Source organism: Gobius niger (genome assembly GCF_951799975.1).
Source record: "Gobius niger genome assembly, chromosome: 4".
NCBI lineage: Eukaryota > Metazoa > Chordata > Actinopteri > Gobiiformes > Gobiidae > Gobius > Gobius niger.
The window spans coordinates 22,997,092-23,015,591 of NC_136855.1; the positions used below are offsets into that span (position 1 = coordinate 22,997,092).

Below are 18,500 nucleotides of genomic sequence, written 5' to 3' on the forward strand. Positions count from 1 at the left end.
CATTGATTATTATTTTTCCTGTTTAAACGTGTGAAAAGTTAAAAAGTCCAAATCATTAGACTAAACATACATTATTTCACTCCCCATCACATTCAGACAGACAGCTTTGTAGTTTCACTGGTTCTCATGCTGTGAAATAGAATAGAATAGTTACATCACTGATATTCAACTTTTTTGATCTCACAATTAAAAAGGCACCATAAACATTGGCTACAGACAGATGTGCAAGAAGTTTGTTTTTCCTTTTTAATATAAAACCACAATATCACAATTTGCATATAAAAGTTTAGGTGATTATCACCTGACAACATTGCTGTGGACTTTTATAAAGATCCGAGGAGCTGAGCTCTGGACCAGCTGTCACAGAACAGACTTTTTTTGTGTCCACCTTCAGTCACTTCACAGATGTTTTGCATGCCCTTGATCTTTGTTCCAGTTTTTTAAACCAACAGGTAGCGTTGTGTCCTCCTCCAACTTGTCATTGTCCTCTTGTAACTCTTCATACAGAGAGTTTTCTTTAAAGGGGCGAGGTCCCAGCAGATCAACTATGTCAGATTTCTCCAATTTTTCTTTTTCAAGAAGACGTCTGGCAACCTGCACCACAAGACATGTTTACTTCTACTTTACTGCATAAGACAGTACAGGGTGAAAAAATGCGAAGAGTGAATTGTCAGAGGTGGGATTTGAACCCGCAATCCTGAGGCTGTAACTGTGTTCTGTGCACATGCAAACCCATACCCACTAAGACAGAGGTGATCCATGAATTTTTACTTACTAGATCAACAGCTTGTTTCTTTTCAGTAAGCAGTTTCAGTGTGCGTTGGTAGGCAGCGTCTACAAGAGCACGGACTTCCTGATCTATGAGCTGTGCAGTGGGCTCACTGAAGGGCTTCTCTGTAATTATGTTTCCAGACTGAGGGAGGTCAAAGGACATCTGACCAACTGCCTCACTCATTCCATGTTGTATCACCTGAAACAGGACACAGCATAGGGCATTAGTTAAAAAAGATCATTGTATTCCTTGCAGTCTTAAAATCTTTGGAGCATCAATGTGAAGTCTAACCTGTGCATAAGCAGACTGCGTGACCTTTCGTAGATCATCCTGAGCTCCCGTGGTGACACGTCTAAAGAAAACCTGCTCTGCCACTCGACCTCCTAAAGTCATGCACATTCGGTCAAACAGCTGTTCTTGGCTGAACAAATATTGTTCTTTGGGTAAATATTGGGCATAACCCAAGCCGTTCCCCCTGGGAACAATGGACACCTAAATGCAGACCATGCGGTAGTAAGCTTTTTTGGAATTTGCTTTGAGTGAAAAAATCAACACAGTGGCGGTAGAAGTGGTATACCTTCAGCAGCGGGTCTGCGTGCTCTAAAAACCAACCACTGACCGCATGTCCTGCCTCATGATATGCTACTGTAGTCCTCTCTGCAAGCTGAAGAACATGGGATTTTTTTTCCAGACCTGTGGGGGAAAAAAAGGTTACATAAATTCTAATTTGTAGTTGTCAATGTATTAAATTACCTCCAATCACCCTCTCCACCGCCTGTTCAAAGTGCTTCATATCAACATGTGGGTTGAGGTGACGTGCTGCAATCAAAGCAGCTTCATTGCACACATTAGCAATATCAGCTCCTGAAAAGTATCAGCACTTAGACTTCTAGGTACAACACAACCCAAAAAAATACTGCACAGAATTACCTGTGAATCCCGGCGTCAGTGCAGAAAGCTGTCCAGCTAACGATTCAAGCTTTATACTAGAGTTCAATTTCAGCTTCTTTAGATGCACCTTGAAAATAGACAATCGGCCTTTCATATCTGGTGGTCCTGTGGGAAAAGAAAGTGTATTTTCTTGCTCGCAAAAAGAGTGCACTAAAAGCATTTATGGCTCAATCATTGAATAAGCAAAGGGAGCATCATAGAAGAAAACTCGACTAACACAAGATTAAATTCAATTAGAGCCACAAGAAAGAGCTTAATGGTGATGTAATAAAAGTAACAGTTCATGGATGTAGCAAACACACAAATTGTACGAGCATTAAAATAAGTATATAGAGTATAAATATTGTATTTTTCTTGTTGTATACCTAAGTATATGTGTCGATCAAAGCGCCCAGGCCTCATCAAAGCTGGATCAAGGATGTCAGTTCGATTAGTGCCAGCCAAAACTACCACATTTGTGTTGCTATTAAAACCTGTATAAAACAGAGTATGGTTATCTTTAATGAATCATCCCAAATATGTTTTTCATTACGAAGAAAACAGAATTGAAAAAACAGGTTTTACCGTCCATCTCCACAAGTAGCTGGTTGAGTGTGTTCTCCTGCTCACTGTGAGAACCTGAATTCCCATTTCCCCTCTTTCTACCCAAGGCATCGATCTCATCAATGAACAGGATACAAGGAGCATGTCTCCGAGCCAAGGCAAACATATCCCTCACCTAACAGTGGACGCAAATATCATCATAAGCTAGAAGATAATCATTTATTTTATTATTTGCTTGCTTATCGTGATAATTACAGGACTGAATTGTACTACTCTAAAAACACATTAATGTTCGAATATGATCAAATTAAAAATGCACATGATTGGGGAGCCCTTACCCTGGCTGAGCCCACACCAACAAACATTTCGTGGAACTCTGAGCCATTCACAGTAATAAATGGGACATCAGCTTCTCCCGCAGTCGCTTTGGCCAACAGCGTCTTCCCTGTCCCTGGAGGTCCCGATAACAGCGCGCCCTAGTGTTAGAAGATGGCAATGGGCAAGTAAATAATATTGTTAAACGGCCAGTTCATGTGAAAAATAAGTTCATCATAAAAGACAAACCTTTGGGATTCTGGCTCCCAGGTCTCTGTATTGCTTTGGGTTCTTTAGGTAATTGACAAACTCCATAATTTCCACTTTGGCTTCAGAGCACCCTGCCACATCTTCAAACGTCACACCAACATTGTGTTTTATTAATTTGGCTTTTGATTCACCCATTTCAGAAACACTTCCTCCTCGTCCACCAGGACGCCCTCCGGACAGAGGACGGTGACGTGTGGCAAGAAGTACAAAACCAATCAGGAGTAAAGGTGGAAGGATGTTCAACAGAACAGTCCTGTTTAAAAGATACATTAAACATGCTCAATAAACACTATCCAGCATATCAAATAAATGTATAATAATAATATTCAGTAGATACCCATCAGTTTCACTGGAATAGATCACAGGGACTTTTGGGAACTCAAATTCCATTTCCTTCTGAGCCACCTCCAAATTATGTTCAAAGGAGTCCACACTGCCGATGTTGAACCACAAGTAATTCTAAAGCACAGTCAATATGTGTTACATGAACGTTATCATGATATAAATAACAAACACTAACCACTTGTGAAGTGTCTACTCCACTGACGGGAACAACTTTGACATATCGTTTGTTGATGACCTCCAAGTGATCCACCTGCCAGCAGTACAAGAACATCATCACTGAATTACAGAGCATTAATGTTAATGCTAATTAACAAACATTAAGTTAATGTTAATTCATTTTAATATAAGTTGTCTCTTTACCAAGCCTTTCCTCAAGAAATGGTCCACAAAGTCTTTCCAGGAAATATGGAAACCCATCTCTCTGGTGTAAAAGTAAAGCATAGCAGAAGCTACGCCGGCAGCACCAACGGCAACATTCAAAGCTCTTTTGTTGTTGATGGACCACTCCTGTTAAACAAAGAGCAAATAAGTTCGACATATACATGAGAGTGGGTGTTCTGTGTCCAAAATCTACCTGGAATTGTGTCCACCAGTGAGATTGTTCATCTCTCCAGCCTCTTCGCTTGTTTTTGCTTCCACCGTCATCGTCATTTTCTGTTTCAAATGATTCTTGATCTTTGACATTTTCTTCTAAATATTTAACAAAGCAAAAATAAACATAATCCACAGCACAGGAAATGAACTGATTGTATCAACGCCACTCACTTTCAGCTGATTTGGTTTCATGATTGTCTTGACTCTTTGGGAAGAATTTCTCAAAACCTTTGGATAAGATAATAAATGATTTGTATGATTCATAACCTTAAGTCTTAATTCAGAAAGACGAATTACCTTTTGGTGGCTTATTAGCACTGAATGACCGAGTGAGAGGAATACTGAGTTTATAACATATTCCAAGTGTCCTCTGCAGATGAGATGCCTTCTGAAAGAACATTGGGTGAAAAGAATAACCTCACTGGGCTAAATTAGAGCCTACTTTAGAATACATTACGTTATGTCTTCTATTGGACCAACTGTTTCTGTGTCCAAGTAACAAAAAATACATTTATAAAACAAAATATATCCAGTGGGGAAAAAAGTATTTGGCCGAAATCCAATAGAATGTCTATGGGGAACTGACCAAATACTTTTTTCCCCACTGTATAAAATTGCCTTCTATCTCCATTTTCTCTATCGTTGAACTCTAATCAACCAAAGCAAAATCTAATTCAAAATACATGCCAAAGCGCTGCTCTTATAGGTTCTACCCTATAGAACAGACTCTTATGACCCTCTCCATGCCCCTGCTGCTTTCAGACAGACACACCCCTCTCCACACTAGCAACAAATTATGAAACTCTGATAGTAGAGCATTATGATTATTAGAACATTGCATAAGTAAACACAAGCAACGATGTGAATATATTAGCAATTACTTTATACAGTCTTGGAGGTGTGCTTGCGCGATGAAGAACATCGTGTACTTTCCCCCAGCACATCTCTCCTACATGTGTAACTTATGGGCAGCTTCGGGTGATGCACCGCGCTGTAATAACAACATGATAAACCGTTTCAAAGAGAAAGCTCAAATAACTCGTAGCCTGTGCATAAAGCAGCTTTCTGACTTGCACCTGCATCAACAGCACAGCAGTTACGTTGCCTACCGACGCGGCGGCTGCACAGTTGTGACGAGTTGCAGAAATAGTGGAGAAGTCTCGGCTCCAGGTCCAGACGCCCCCAGCCCTGGTCCGAAGAGGCCCGATACCTAAACACAACAGCCCCATCTGTCCCACTCATGGATCACTGGACAGGTCCTACGGTCCTATTCACCGCAAGGACACTTTGGACAGTGCCTTGAAGCCAGTAACAGCTGCCGTTAGTCGCGTTGAAAATCTATCGCGAGAGTTTGAAGCAAAGATGTTATGGCCATTGAAATATTTAAATGAGGCTTAGGCTGAGTAGATGTCATTTTATTCATCATGCAACATTGTAAACACCGTATCCAGTTTGGAAATTAACATAATTATAGCAGTTAGGTAGCCGAGTTTATGTTGAATTAATATGTCCTGCATACATTGCATAAAATACAAAATTAATGAGATGTTTTCACAGTTTTTATGCATTCTATGAAAACAATGTTTGGGTAATGCCTTTCTAACTAAATTATAACCAACATTGTGAGAGTTGGTCACTAGAAATTATTTTTTTCATTAATTTGACATTTGTTATTTTTTTACATTAGATTTTGAACTTAAAGTCCAAATAAGGGGCACAGGGAATGCAGATTAATATTGCTGTAACACTCATGGATAGTCTAACAGCAGCACATTACAGCACAAAAAATAAATTACTTTTGTTGCCTCTTTAAAGTGAAGTTTGAGTAAACATGGCAGTAAAAGACATTTGAGGCAGATAATGGTTTTGCAACTTCATGCAAAAAAAAAGAAAAATAAGACAGCTCCAGATACTCGCAAATATTAACACACGTTGATGCATTTCAGTCTACCAGGTACCACTAAACTCATTGATTAAACAAATAGTGTAGAATGAACTGTCTACATTAATACTTGGTATTCTCTGTGAAAAAGTGCAGCAATATTTTCATCCTCCTTATGTAGTTTGCATATCCAACGGCTCATCTTGTTTGCGCTCTGTCATTCGGGTACATTTAGGGCAAGTCGTAGAGTTGTCATAATAACAATCCCTGAAGAAATAAATAACATTATTGTAATTATTACAATGCCTTGGTGTCAAGGTTGAATTATTTTATTGCATATGAATTCATGTGAGGCTTCTTGAAATCATTATCACCATTAGGCTTTTCAATCTCCTTCATACTCGCATACAAAACATTACACTGAAAATACTGATCATGACAGTGATCTAATCGATGAAACTACTCACCTGTGGAAGACAGCAGAGCAGTCGTGGCAGACCGAAGTGTGGCTGTCAAAAGGGAACAGGATGTCGCCTTCTTTGCACAACTCACAAACAAATCCTTTGGCTTGGCATTTCTAGACACATGATCGCAGTGAATACATGCTTTGTAAAAAAAAAAAATGCAGCTACATAAACAAAGAAAACATACAGAAACAAAGATTAAGAAACTTTGAATGACCTAACCTCACAGTCTAATTTAATGTGCTTAGCAAATGTGGTGTGAATCTCTGTGAGCGAACAGCTGAGACGGCCACTGGAAATGTCGATAAGATCTTGAAGTGAATACATGTCGTCATTCTCCACAAAATGTTGCCGGTCTTGCAGCTTCAGAAAAGACATACAGTACAATTGTGACACTTGCAAAATGTTCTGGTCCAACAATGAATACCTGGTGTGTCAGGTGGCGTGTAAAGCACAAAAAGTTACAGAAGTATAAGATGCCACATTATGGTGTTTGGCTAGCATGAAATCTCCTGTGTCCACAAGATGGAGCTATTAAACAGACAATCTTAAACAGTTATTTCACACAGGGCTGACCTGTAGTAGCAGTCGGGCCTCCATTGCCTCCTTACAGGTGATAAAATAGGGCTTCATTAGAAGAATGTCTTGACGAAGTTTCTGCAGGTAACAAAAAAATGATTTTGTACTTACATTATGTAGTATTGTAATTTACATAAATGACTTTAAATACATTCTGATTAATAGTGCATCTACATGCAAGGATTTTCTTGCATCAAAGGGATTTTTAACTCACTCTGATTTCAACCAGTTCCTCAACAAAGTTAAACAGCAGGGGGTTGATTTCTTTTAACTTTAGTACCGGGCGGGACATCATAAGGGCTAAGTAACGAAGTGAAGATCGGCAAACCTAATAAATATAAAATAATAAAATACATAAACAAATAAGCTAATTTATCATTTTGTAGTTGTTAAATCTGTATTCTACAAATATTAACTCTTAGTCACCTTTCGTGGTTCAAACTCCCAGTTATGAATCACTCGGGCTGGGATGATAGCGGTGTCATTCCAGTGACATGTGCAGCAGTAATATTGGCCAGTGTAGTCACATTGTCTGGCCTCACTTGGCACTCCCCCTTTAAAACACACATGAGACCATGAAACACTACTAATGAGCATAACAGGTTGCATTTATGACTTTGTTGACGTTTACTTCTTCAATCAATTTTCCATCCTATATCTCTATACACCATCAAAGAGATGCAATAATAATGGCTTTTACTTAATCGTCATTAGTGGTGGGAGGCGCCATCTTGTATTCATGGCCAGACTGCAGGTCTAACTTATGCTGACATGGGCTTTCATTTATGATATGTGACATTTCTGACATACTGCTCTAAAATATATTGCTCGGCCTTAGTTCTTTACAAAAGATAAAAATAATCTAAGGTCACTTTTGTCATTTTGTCTTCCAATCCTGTGATCAGTCTGAGGCCACGCTAATTCATTTCCTTTGAGCGTTTATTCTTATTATATTTTTGTCACTCTCTGTGATTGGCAACAATTGAAATCCCCACAGGAAATGCTTACAGTGAGCAAAAACGTTTGCCCCCAAAAAGTGGGCAGAGCTGAATAAAATGGATAGCCACAGCTGCCCTCGGATAAACTGATGGAAGCGAGGCCGCCAACTTGTTCCATTGGCCCCTCCCACCACCACAATCATTCACAGGGGCAAAGTAGGAGACAACAGTTTGCACAAGCGGAAGCCAGGATTCAAACCAACAATCTTCTGATCATAAGGCAACCCACTGCTGACTCCAAAACAATAATGACCTTTAGGTTTGTTTAAAAGCTTGTAAGGCTGTGATGGACCTGAACAGTAACTGTGATTTCACGCACTCAGTGAAATGGGTGTTCGACACTCAGCGCAGCGGTAGTCCTGTCGATCCAGACCAATCTCAGGGCAAATACTGAGCTCATACTCCGACTGATGGCTCACTTTCGACCTCACACATGGTTTGTTAATCAGGTTCAGACATTTACTATGACAACGATAATAACATCCTGAAAGAAAGAAGAAACAACAGTCACAAGTATGTTTTGTTGAGTCATGAGAGCTGAAAGTGAGCTAACATTGCTTGACTATGACAAATATCACTGTAAAACTAAAAAGGTCCTGGGGTTATCTGACGTTCAGTGCCTTAATACCGTATGCTTCATTCCTGAGGATTATAGTTTGGGATCTGAACAGACGTTATGAGACAGCCGAGTCCGTCAACAATACCGAATGTCTGATTGTCTCATCAGTTTACACCCCATAGAGCTTTCCAAATATTGCTGATTTGTTCAAGCATAACGGTTTGTAAATAAACATATGTATTCAACATACAGCAGAAGAAATAATAATAATATTAATACTGATATGTACTTTTACCTGTGCAAGTATACCATGTCTGGATGAGGCCCCAAATTATGGCACTGCACTTGTCACATGTTTGCTTCACACTTTTACTCTTCTCTTTAGAAAATCTATGCTCCAACAGAACTCTCAAATTAGGCTCATCTTCCTCAGGATCCTGAATAAAACAAAATGCATTTCTTTTAACAATAAAGCCTTTGAGATATTCTGAAGGGTTAATGTGTATGTGAAGAATATTACACTTTTCTATGTATTCACAACCGAGGTACAGTAACATAAATAATGGTGAGTGAAAGTATATATAACTTAATTTTAAGTTTTACTAAAGCAAATGAAAAAGAGGCTGTACTGCACTTCTGAAAAATAGGTTGAGTTTGTAGGCTACGGATTAGCTCCAGTTCTTTTTCCAAGAAGGATCACAATAAGGGCTCTAACAAGCATAAAGAAACAGCTAAGAGGAAGAACTTACAACACCACCCTGGTTACCCAATCGCAAATACAGAAATGCCCTAGTTACAGTTTTAGGATAGTCCAAACCTTGAGCTCTTGTAGTTTGAGGCGAAGGTGGATAAGTTTAACTACGGTGTCCTTCTGTTTCTCTGAATGCTCCGGCAATTCCAAAATTAGCTTTTTGCACTCCTCAATGGCAAGCTTCAGCTTTTCAATGTCAGAGGCCACAAATGACCCCTATAAAAAGTAAAGAAAAACATGTGCATTGGTAAAATAATAATAAAAAAATAAAAATTAAGCAAATTCAGCTAAATTAAAGAAAGTCTGACACACCATAGGCCTGGAGAAGTGATCTTCAGCCAAACCCAAGTCCATGGTCTTGTCAGTGCTGTGGGTCCGAGTCCCAAAGAACAGCTCTGGTCTGGGTTCTGAAACAACAGGAGTAAATCCTGCTCTTTACATGCGTTGTTAAACAATCGAACATACTGTAGAGCAAAATATCCAATAAACTCTTGTAATCAGTGACAAAAAAGGTGCTGCAAGTAAGGTGAACTTTGTGTCCGCGATAATTAGTGAGAAGCTCAGACCTCAACATTATTAGGAATTGGAATGTACTAGACTACAAAGCTGGCTCCACGGTGAGGTTGGAGCCAGCTTTAAACAGGTTGGGGTTTTCTTGGGTGGATCAGTGGAAGCGACCTGGGCTTGAGGCCTAATGGTTTTTGACTGTGTTCTGTGTGTGTGTGTGATCTGATGATGCATACTGTGCATAACGATTGTGTATTAATGTGGTTCATGTCGAAAATAACTCTAAAACCCTCAGTAAACCAAAACTAACAGTAGTCGGGACATTCTTTTGATTACTCACTCTCTTCAAGCACAAGTCAAGCCCAGGGAGCTAAAGTAGCAAGATACAACCTAATATTCCACTACCAATACCACTAATAATAATAATAATAACAATAATAATAATAATGCATCGGTTTTATATAGCGCTTTTCTGGACACTCAAAGACGCTTTACATTGCATTATTCATTCACTCCATACCCCATGGTGGTAAGCTACTATTGTAGCCACAGCTGCCCTGGGGTAGATTGACGGAAGCGAGGCAACCAGTCTGCGCCATCGGCCCCTCCGACCACCACCAACCACTCACTCACACGCTACATTCACTAGGCTTCCTGGTGTTGTCTCCCATCCAAGTACCGACCAGGCCCTTCCCTGCTTAGCTTCCAGGTCTGACAGGATTGGGCAGAGCAAAGGCGGTATGACCTAAACTAACACTGATCTGAGACTATTAGCTAAAATGTTGCTGTTAATTGTGCCTTTTGAACCATATGACAATATTGCTGCAGAGGGTACATGAAAGTTCATGAATGATTACAATAAAGTATGATTTGTCATCTGACAGCATTTTTGTCAAATACATACAGCAAGAATTTCAACAGAAGTAACAGTGAGTAATACACAAGGAAGGTAGAGAAGTCTCAGAAATGGTTTTCTATACTGTCACATTCTGATTAAAGAAATTAATAATAAAAATAGATAGTCTACCTCTGTGGACTTGTAAGCACATATTGAATTCTAGACAGGGTGCAAGATCTCTTGACAACTTAAACCATAAAAACAACTTCACTTTCAATTCCTCAGTTAAAAAGCATTTATGCAGTTATGTTTCTGTCAACTGATCCTGCCAAGATACCAAGGATACCAAGATGGCTGCTCAGGGCAGCTGTGGTTTGTTAGGCTCTACATGTTGGTCCATAAACTGCAGTATTCCCCTGGTTTTATGGTATCTATTCAATGTTCTTCAACAGAAATGTGCCAACATAAAAGGACATTTGGGTACAAGTGAAGATTCAACAAAAGGGAATGTGGCAAGTACACATGTTTGTGTAGTGCTGCTTTGTCTCTGCCTTGTTCTTGTCCCACCTCTGCAAAGCAATTTCTTGACTGGGAATTTACCATCTATTCTTGGGAATTACTCACCTCTAAACAGCAAGGTAAATCAATTGATGTTTTTTGGACATGGACATTTGATGCTTTATTCAAATTACTGGCAGAAAACATGCAATTGGACATCTAACAAAGATGGCAAACATCACTCAAAAAGAGTTAATTGGCACACCTATTGCAATGTTTTGTTTCTGTTGCTTCTCTGTGGAGATGTGCAACTGAATCCTGGTCCCACCAGCTTTACCCCTGGAGCTACTAGCACTGCAACAACCTGGCATGTTCCATCAACTAGCCCCGCACCTAGCCCTGCCACCATCCGGCTTGGTCTAGGAACCAGCCCTGCTGCTAGCCCTGTTACCATCTGGCCTGTTCTGGGAACAAGCCCTGCGGCTAGCCTTGTTACCATCCGGCCTGTTCTGGGTACCAGCCCTGCTGCTAGCCCTGTTACCATCCGGCCTGTTCTGGGAACCAGCCCTGCGGCTAGCTCTGCTACCATCCGGCCTGTTTTTGGAACCAGCCCTGCTGCTAGCCCTACTACCATCCGGCCTGTTCTAGGAACCAGCCCTGCTGCTAGCCCTCCTACCATCCGGCCTGTTTTTGGAACCAGCCCTGCTGCTAGCCCTGCTACTATCCGGCCTGTTCTAGGAACCAGCCCTGCTGCTAGCCCTGCTACCATCCGGCCCAATCTAGGAACTAATCTTGTTGTTCGTGGAACTGCTGCAAGTAAGATAAAGAAAAAGAACATAAAAGTTGCTTCAATTGCTCCCAATGTTGTAGAAAAACAACAAGCTTCAAAAATGTTCCAAACTGTGAATCATGCTAAAGTCTTGTGGGAGCAAAATACAAAGCCTAAAGGTCTTTTTGGTGGTCATATAAATATAAGAAGCTTAGTATCTAAATCAGAGCAGATGGAGCAGTTGTTGACAAATTCAAACATTGATTTTTTAGGGTTATCAGAAACTTGGTTAAACCCGGCATCACCTGCTGCAGTGTTTAATATCAGAGGGTATAATGTATATAGACGAGACAGAATTCATGGCAAAGGAGGGGGGGTCTTGATCTATGTTAAAGACAGCATCCAGTGTCAACAAATTGACATACAAGAAACCTCTCTTGAATGTGTTGCTGTGAAAATTACTCTGTCGCCAGAAATGTCATTTGTTGTGATCACACTTTATAGACCACCCAGTGCGAAAGATGTGTTTTTTGAACAATTATCAGAAGTACTTAAACAATTTAACAGTAAAGAATTAATTCTGATTGGAGATTTTAATCTGAACTGGCTTGATAAATCAAGAAGAAAAAAATTGAAGGATCTTGCAGCTAAATTTCAAATGTCACAACTACTAAACAGTCCCACAAGAATAACTAATACTTCTCAAACTTTAATAGACTTAATTTTTACAAATAAACCATGTCGGATAACAAAGACATACAACTTTATTACTGGTATGTCAGATCACAACTTAACATTAATAGTTCGAAAACTACCAAAAATTCAATTGAAAGATCAATATAGCATGGGAAATAATAAAATGGTATCATTTTTGCCACGCAGAAACATACCAATGTTTGAAAATGAACTTAAAGAAATAAATTGGATCGATATGACTTCAGACAAAAAATGTGAAGATATCTGCAAAAATGTGATAGAAAAAACTAAATCATTGATAGAATCTTATTCAAAAACAATACCCCCGAAAAAGAGATCAAAACACAAATTGCCATGGTTTAATAACTCAATCTGGCTCCAGATGAAAAAGAGAGATCTTGCTCTAAAAAAATTTTTGAAGTCAGGTCTCACCACCGATCGGTTTGTATATAAAAATTGCAGAAATAAGGTCACTTCACTACTCAGAGCAGCAAGAGCACATTTCTTTTTGGATATAATAAAGGAGGCAAAGGGAAATAATAAAATTTTGTGGAAAAATATTGATAATCTTTCAGGAAAAACAAAGTCAGCAAATCAGATTATACATTTAAAAATAAACGGAGAAGAACAACACAACAATTTGGTTGTGGCAGAAAGTTTTAATAATTATTTTTTAAATTCTGTTTTAGAATTAAGTACAAATTTTACAAGTGAATATTCTAATCAAATTGTAGCTAGTGATGAAACTTCTCTCAACCTTAAACTCACAGATGAATTAATGGTGAACAAAGTTCTCTCATCCCTCTCAAACTCTAAAGCTAAGGATATCTATGGACTTGACACCGTATTTCTCAAAAAATACAAACATTATTTAACGCTTCCAATTACCAAATTAATAAACAGTTCCCTTGAGGAATGTACTTTTCCCACAGCACTAAAATCTGCCATTGTAACCCCTATTTACAAATCGGGCGATAAACAAGCCATAAGCAACTATAGGCCAATAAGTATACTTCCTGTTTTTTCAAAAGCTATAGAGAAAGTGGTTGCTGAACAGTTGACGACACACCTTGAAAATGAGTCCTTATTGCACCCTATGCAGTTTGGCTTCAGAGCCAATCATTCTACTGAAACTGCCTGTTGTTATTTTATGGAATCAATCAAATCAAGCCTTGACACAGGAAAGGTGGTGGGTGCTGTATTTTTAGACCTACGAAAGGCTTTTGATACAGTTAATCATCTGGTGTTATTGTCCAAACTAAAACAATATAATTTATCCATCAATACCCTGAGCTGGATTAAATCCTATTTAGCCGGGCGCTCTCAGTGTGTCCGTGTAAGTGAAGCAGTGTCCCAACTGAGAGAGTGCACTATGGGAGTGCCACAGGGATCTATCTTGGGGCCATTATTGTTCAGTTTATATATAAATGACCTCCCATCCGTGTGTGATGATGTTGATGTCCAGATGTATGCTGACGACACCGTTATCTACACGGATGGGAAGGACCATGAACAAGTGGCAACCAAGCTATCTGTGGCAATGGACAAAATTTCTGTATGGTTGAATGATTCCTGTCTAACACTGAATGTGAGTAAAACTGCGGCAATGTTCTTCTCAACAAAACCAAACAAAAAAACGAACCCCTTAATTACAGTAAAAGGAAAAGAAATTGATAATGTCAATGAGTTCAGATACCTTGGCATCATTTTAGACTCGAAACTAAGCTTTAAGAAACACATCAAAAAGGTCTGCCATACAATAAAATATAATCTGTTTACATTTAAATCTATAAGAAATTCTTTGACAATACAAGGAGCTAAAACGTACTTCAATGCAATGATATTACCTCACTTACTCTATGGTGTATCATGCTGGTCACAAGCCAACAAATCCACAATTAAACCTTTAGAATCTCTTTATAAACAAGCACTTAGGATTCTAGATAGGAGATCGCGACAGTATCATCACTGTCAAATATTGACCAAATATAAAATGCTCAATTTTGAATATATAGTTAAATCAGCCAATCTAAAATTACTATTCAAGATTGTTAATAATGTGGCACCTCCACCACTAAAAAAGTTTGTCCAATTAACATCTGATCAGATGGTCAGAACAACAAGGTCAACAGTCAATGGCCAATGTACCATACCAAAACGAAAAACAGCATTAGGACAATCAGCATTTTCTTTTAAAACTATCTCTGAATGGAACAAACTTCCAACTGCACTAAAATTATGCAAAAACTTAAAACGATATTGCCTGGGTGTGAAACAACATTTTCTGGGAAATCAAACATGTCAGCATTAAAGAAAACAACAACAGCAACAACTAAATTTGACATCTGACAAGGGTAGGGGTGGGTATAGACTATAGAGGAACACGTTTTCCTTTTAATAAAATGTACTTTTTTTTAAAATTTGTATATAAATGTAAATACTGTCTGTAAATATTGTGAACTGTATTTTTTATGCTTTTTGTAGTGTTTTGTATTTGTCTGTCTCGGGGACTGCAGATGGAAATTAGCTCCAAGAGCTAAAGTCTGGTACAAAGCATCTTTTCATGCTGATTAATGCTCCTGTACATGTCCCTGTCAAATAAATAAAATAAACTAAACTAAATTTCCCTTCCCTTACATACTACCCTGGGTTAGAAACAATTAGGTTTACAAATATATGCCATGAAACACACTAAAATAAAGAAGCGTGTTACTTCCCACATATCTAAGTAGTGTCGAAAAACGGCACAAAACAAGAACAGTTGAAGTAACTTTTGAAATGGGTCAAATAAAAAAGTGGTTTAACGAAAACAAACTATCACTAAATAAAACTAAATGAATGATATTTGCAAATAAAACAATAAATATAATGGTTAAAATTAAACTACATTAATTTGACTATTTTCTTGATTTATTCTTGACAAATGTCCAATATTAAAACAAAGATTGTCCAACACATTTCAATAACGGACAAATCAAGGTATCGATATAAATATAATGCTCTTTACATGGTCTATTGCCCCATGACATTGCCATATATCACCTACTGCCTTGAGTTCTGGGAAATAAGTCTACGCATCAAACCAATTTAAAGCGCCTTATCATAGATAGGAGTAATGGTATTCTGTATGTTCCCCTCATGGCATGATGACCCTGTATGAAATTATATTTATGGTATGGTACTGGATGTACTTGACATATACTTGAAACGTTATAGTACAGTATATGGTAACTGAATGTAAACTTCAATACTTTCAAATATGCCAATCTGAAAGGGGGTAGACGCTTACAAGTGCTTTGATTCTTCTGCCTACCCCGTTTGAACATCATGTTTATTGAAGCCATTTTAGTGTCCTATATGTCTGTTCCTCCGGCTACTGCCTTTTTTTTTTTTTGTTACATCATCTGCTTAATATTGTGAAACTCAGCTGCTCAAATAAAAAAGATGAATGAATGAAAATGGGTGGAATTTTTTTGTTTCCCTAAACAAACTTACCATGCTGTGGATCAGGTTGTCCCTCTTGAGGGTCATCCTCTTCATCTTCACGGTCAAAAGGATTGAGACGGGTCTGTCGATAAGGTGCTCTCCTGTCATACTCCATTTCAATGGCTACATCTGAAAACCACATAAGGTATAATTGTGTTATTCTCTGTATTGAAATTGATTGCTGTCACTGTTACGTCTAATTATCACAAGAACAATTACTAATGTAAATAACATCTGAAATTACTTATATATTTCACACGCCTCTTTGTATTACATTCATTCCTTTAGGAAGTAAAAACACACGAATAAACTAACCTGTAGTTGGCGCTCGTACAGATCTAAAGTCTGAAGTCAGAATTACTTAAAACTGCATCAAAATCGCTTGTAATGTACTACACAATATGAGTTGGCCTCTGTGTGCAAGACGGACCACATTATTAAACAAATGGTCGTCAGTCAAACCGCTTTACGCACATCCATGCGAACAAGAGCTGATGCATCGCCTCACCAATTTAGGAGCAAGTCCAACCAATCAGAGCCGTGTTGACTGTAAGCCTCCAAGCTGTGATTTAATACATATATATCGAACACATGCATGCACGTATAGGTAAGAATTAGAAACCACTACTACATGGGGAGGGGAAATCAGATGTCTCAGCATCCTGAGCAAGTTAGCACCACAGTGGCTAAGCTAACTCGCCTCAAACCAACGATTTTCAGTATTTTGCGCAAATGTCACCCATGTGTCGGTGTCGGTAATATTTCGGTCACATACCCCGTTTTTGCCCAAAGCAAATGCTGCTGAAAATATTCTTCTGTTTCTTGCTTATTGGCAAAATGTGTTCAATTGGCGTTGTTTTGTCCCTGTCAACATCACAAGGCAGTAAGACCCAATGCGTCAAGGCAGAGCGCACACAGAGCGTGTTTCTCAGAGTTCTTTCACAATAAAATAAACTATTTCAGCAACATAACAAACATAACATTACATCACATTACAAAACATAACATAACATAACATAACATAACATAACATAACATAACATAACATAACATAGACAGACAGACAGACAGACATGATACGTGACTTTATCACTTATCAACCACATGCACTATGACTAAACCTGCACTACTAACATTTAATTTTTAATTTTATTTATTTATTTATTTTTGGTTCATATACTTTTTGCCCCCTTGAAGTGGTGACCTCTGACCAGGGCTCCCCCTCACTTCTCACTTCTTGATGTAACAGCTGCCTTTGATACGGTTGATCACAACATCCTTCTCCACCGCCTGCAACACAACATTGGTCTGTCTGGTACAGTTATCTCCTGGTTCAAATCATTCCTGGCGGGTAGAGTTGAGTATGTGGCCCTGGGAGACGCCAGGTCACTGCCCCACACTGTCACCTGCGGGGTCCCTTAAGGGTCTGTCCTTGGCGCTGCCCTCTTTAACATGTAGATGCTCCCCCTGGGCCATATTATCGGCAAGCATGGAATCTCCTTCCACTGCTATGCCGATGATACTCAGCTCTACCTGCGCACTGACTCCGTCACCACATCAACCTCGCAAACAGCTCTGGCAGCCTGCCTGGAGGAGACAAAGGCATGGATGGCAGAAAACTTTCTACAATTAAATGACTCCAAAACTGAAGCCATTCTTATCGGGACCCCCCACAAACTCAAAGCCTCCCCTATCTCTGATATTTCATTCTCTGGAATCACCCTCCCCATTTCCTCCACTGTCCGTAACCTGGGAGTTAATCTTTTATCATTTGAATGCCACATACAAAATCTCTGTAGAATCTCCTTTTTCCATCTCAAAAACATTTCCAAACTCCACCCCAGTCTCTCCCCCTCTGACGCTGAAACACTAGCTCATGCCTTTGTCTCCTCCAGGCTGGAATACTGCAATGCCCTCCTCGTCGGGATCCCAAGCAAAAACTCTTCAAAAACTTCAGGATCCAGGATCCAGACGAGGACGCCTGAGCACCAGCACATCACCCCAGCCCTCTGTGACCTCCACTGGCTTCCGATCGGTCAACGCATCAGGTCCACAGACACCAACCTTCTCTCCGTCCCCAGAACAAAACTCCGGACAATTGGTGACAGAGCGTTCCAGGCAGCTGCTCCTAAACTGTGGAACGCCCTACCACTACACCTGAGGGCCCCACAGTCTCTGGAGACTTTTAGAAGAGGACTTAGAAGAGATTGTTGTCAGTTCTTACTTGTGTTGTAGCACTTTGAGATTTTCATGTGCATTACAAATTAAAGGTATTATTATTAACGGTATTGAAGTTTCTGATAATCATTGTAGATCAGGATACCTCTATTTGCTATCTAACTCTTTGCACATTTCCTGTCTATCCTGCAAATCCTGAGTGTTGAGACAGTCATTAGATCTGAATTTCTCCATTGTGAGATCAATAAAGACTTATCTTATACATACATAGCCTATACTTCTTTCCCTTTTCAATGAAATGCGTCCTCTTTTAGGCCAAGAACGAGGTCACATGTCATTTGCGTCCTCCAGCTGGCTCCAGCTATAAAGTATTGATGAGGGTCTTAAAGTTGGAAATTTAAGCACTTAAAGGTGATTGAGCAAAAACAATGTGGTTTAGTTGTTTTACTTTTATTTTATTTTAAATTCCATCTCCAAGTTTTGTCTAAAACCCGCCTGGAGTCTG

The 18,500-nt window shown here is 39.2% G+C and overlaps 2 protein-coding genes across 3 annotated transcripts; both read right to left on the reverse strand.

Moving 5' to 3' along the window:
• Positions 1 to 233: 233 nt before the first annotated feature.
• On the reverse strand, positions 234 to 5,023 carry LOC306962574 (mitochondrial inner membrane m-AAA protease component AFG3L1-like). Of its 2 annotated transcripts, XM_079555753.1 has the most exons (17): positions 4,900 to 5,023; positions 4,088 to 4,178; positions 3,962 to 4,018; positions 3,771 to 3,886; positions 3,557 to 3,703; positions 3,372 to 3,446; positions 3,189 to 3,310; positions 2,831 to 3,104; positions 2,605 to 2,742; positions 2,288 to 2,441; positions 2,089 to 2,196; positions 1,703 to 1,828; positions 1,526 to 1,636; positions 1,350 to 1,465; positions 1,064 to 1,264; positions 776 to 970; positions 234 to 594 (listed from the first exon to the last, which is right to left on the reverse strand). In XM_079555753.1, exons 1-17 carry the CDS (start codon positions 5,017 to 5,019, stop codon positions 400 to 402), a joined length of 2,346 nt encoding a protein of 781 aa, XP_079411879.1. In that variant the 5' UTR covers positions 5,020 to 5,023; the 3' UTR covers positions 234 to 399. The 2 variants fall into 2 exon arrangements, with proteins under 2 accessions (XP_079411879.1, XP_079411880.1); XM_079555754.1 differs by lacking the exon at positions 1,703 to 1,828.
• A 478-nt stretch (positions 5,024 to 5,501) lies between these two features.
• Positions 5,502 to 16,720, reverse strand: def8 (differentially expressed in FDCP 8 homolog). The gene is made up of 12 exons (XM_079555278.1): positions 16,593 to 16,720; positions 15,827 to 15,946; positions 9,336 to 9,430; positions 9,090 to 9,239; positions 8,568 to 8,709; positions 8,033 to 8,197; positions 7,142 to 7,269; positions 6,930 to 7,043; positions 6,713 to 6,793; positions 6,359 to 6,499; positions 6,140 to 6,249; positions 5,502 to 5,939 (listed from the first exon to the last, which is right to left on the reverse strand). The coding sequence occupies exons 2-12, from the start codon at positions 15,930 to 15,932 to the stop codon at positions 5,846 to 5,848; spliced, it is 1,326 nt and encodes a 441-aa protein (XP_079411404.1). The 5' UTR covers positions 15,933 to 15,946; positions 16,593 to 16,720; the 3' UTR covers positions 5,502 to 5,845.
• Between the last annotated feature and the right edge of the window lie 1,780 nt (positions 16,721 to 18,500).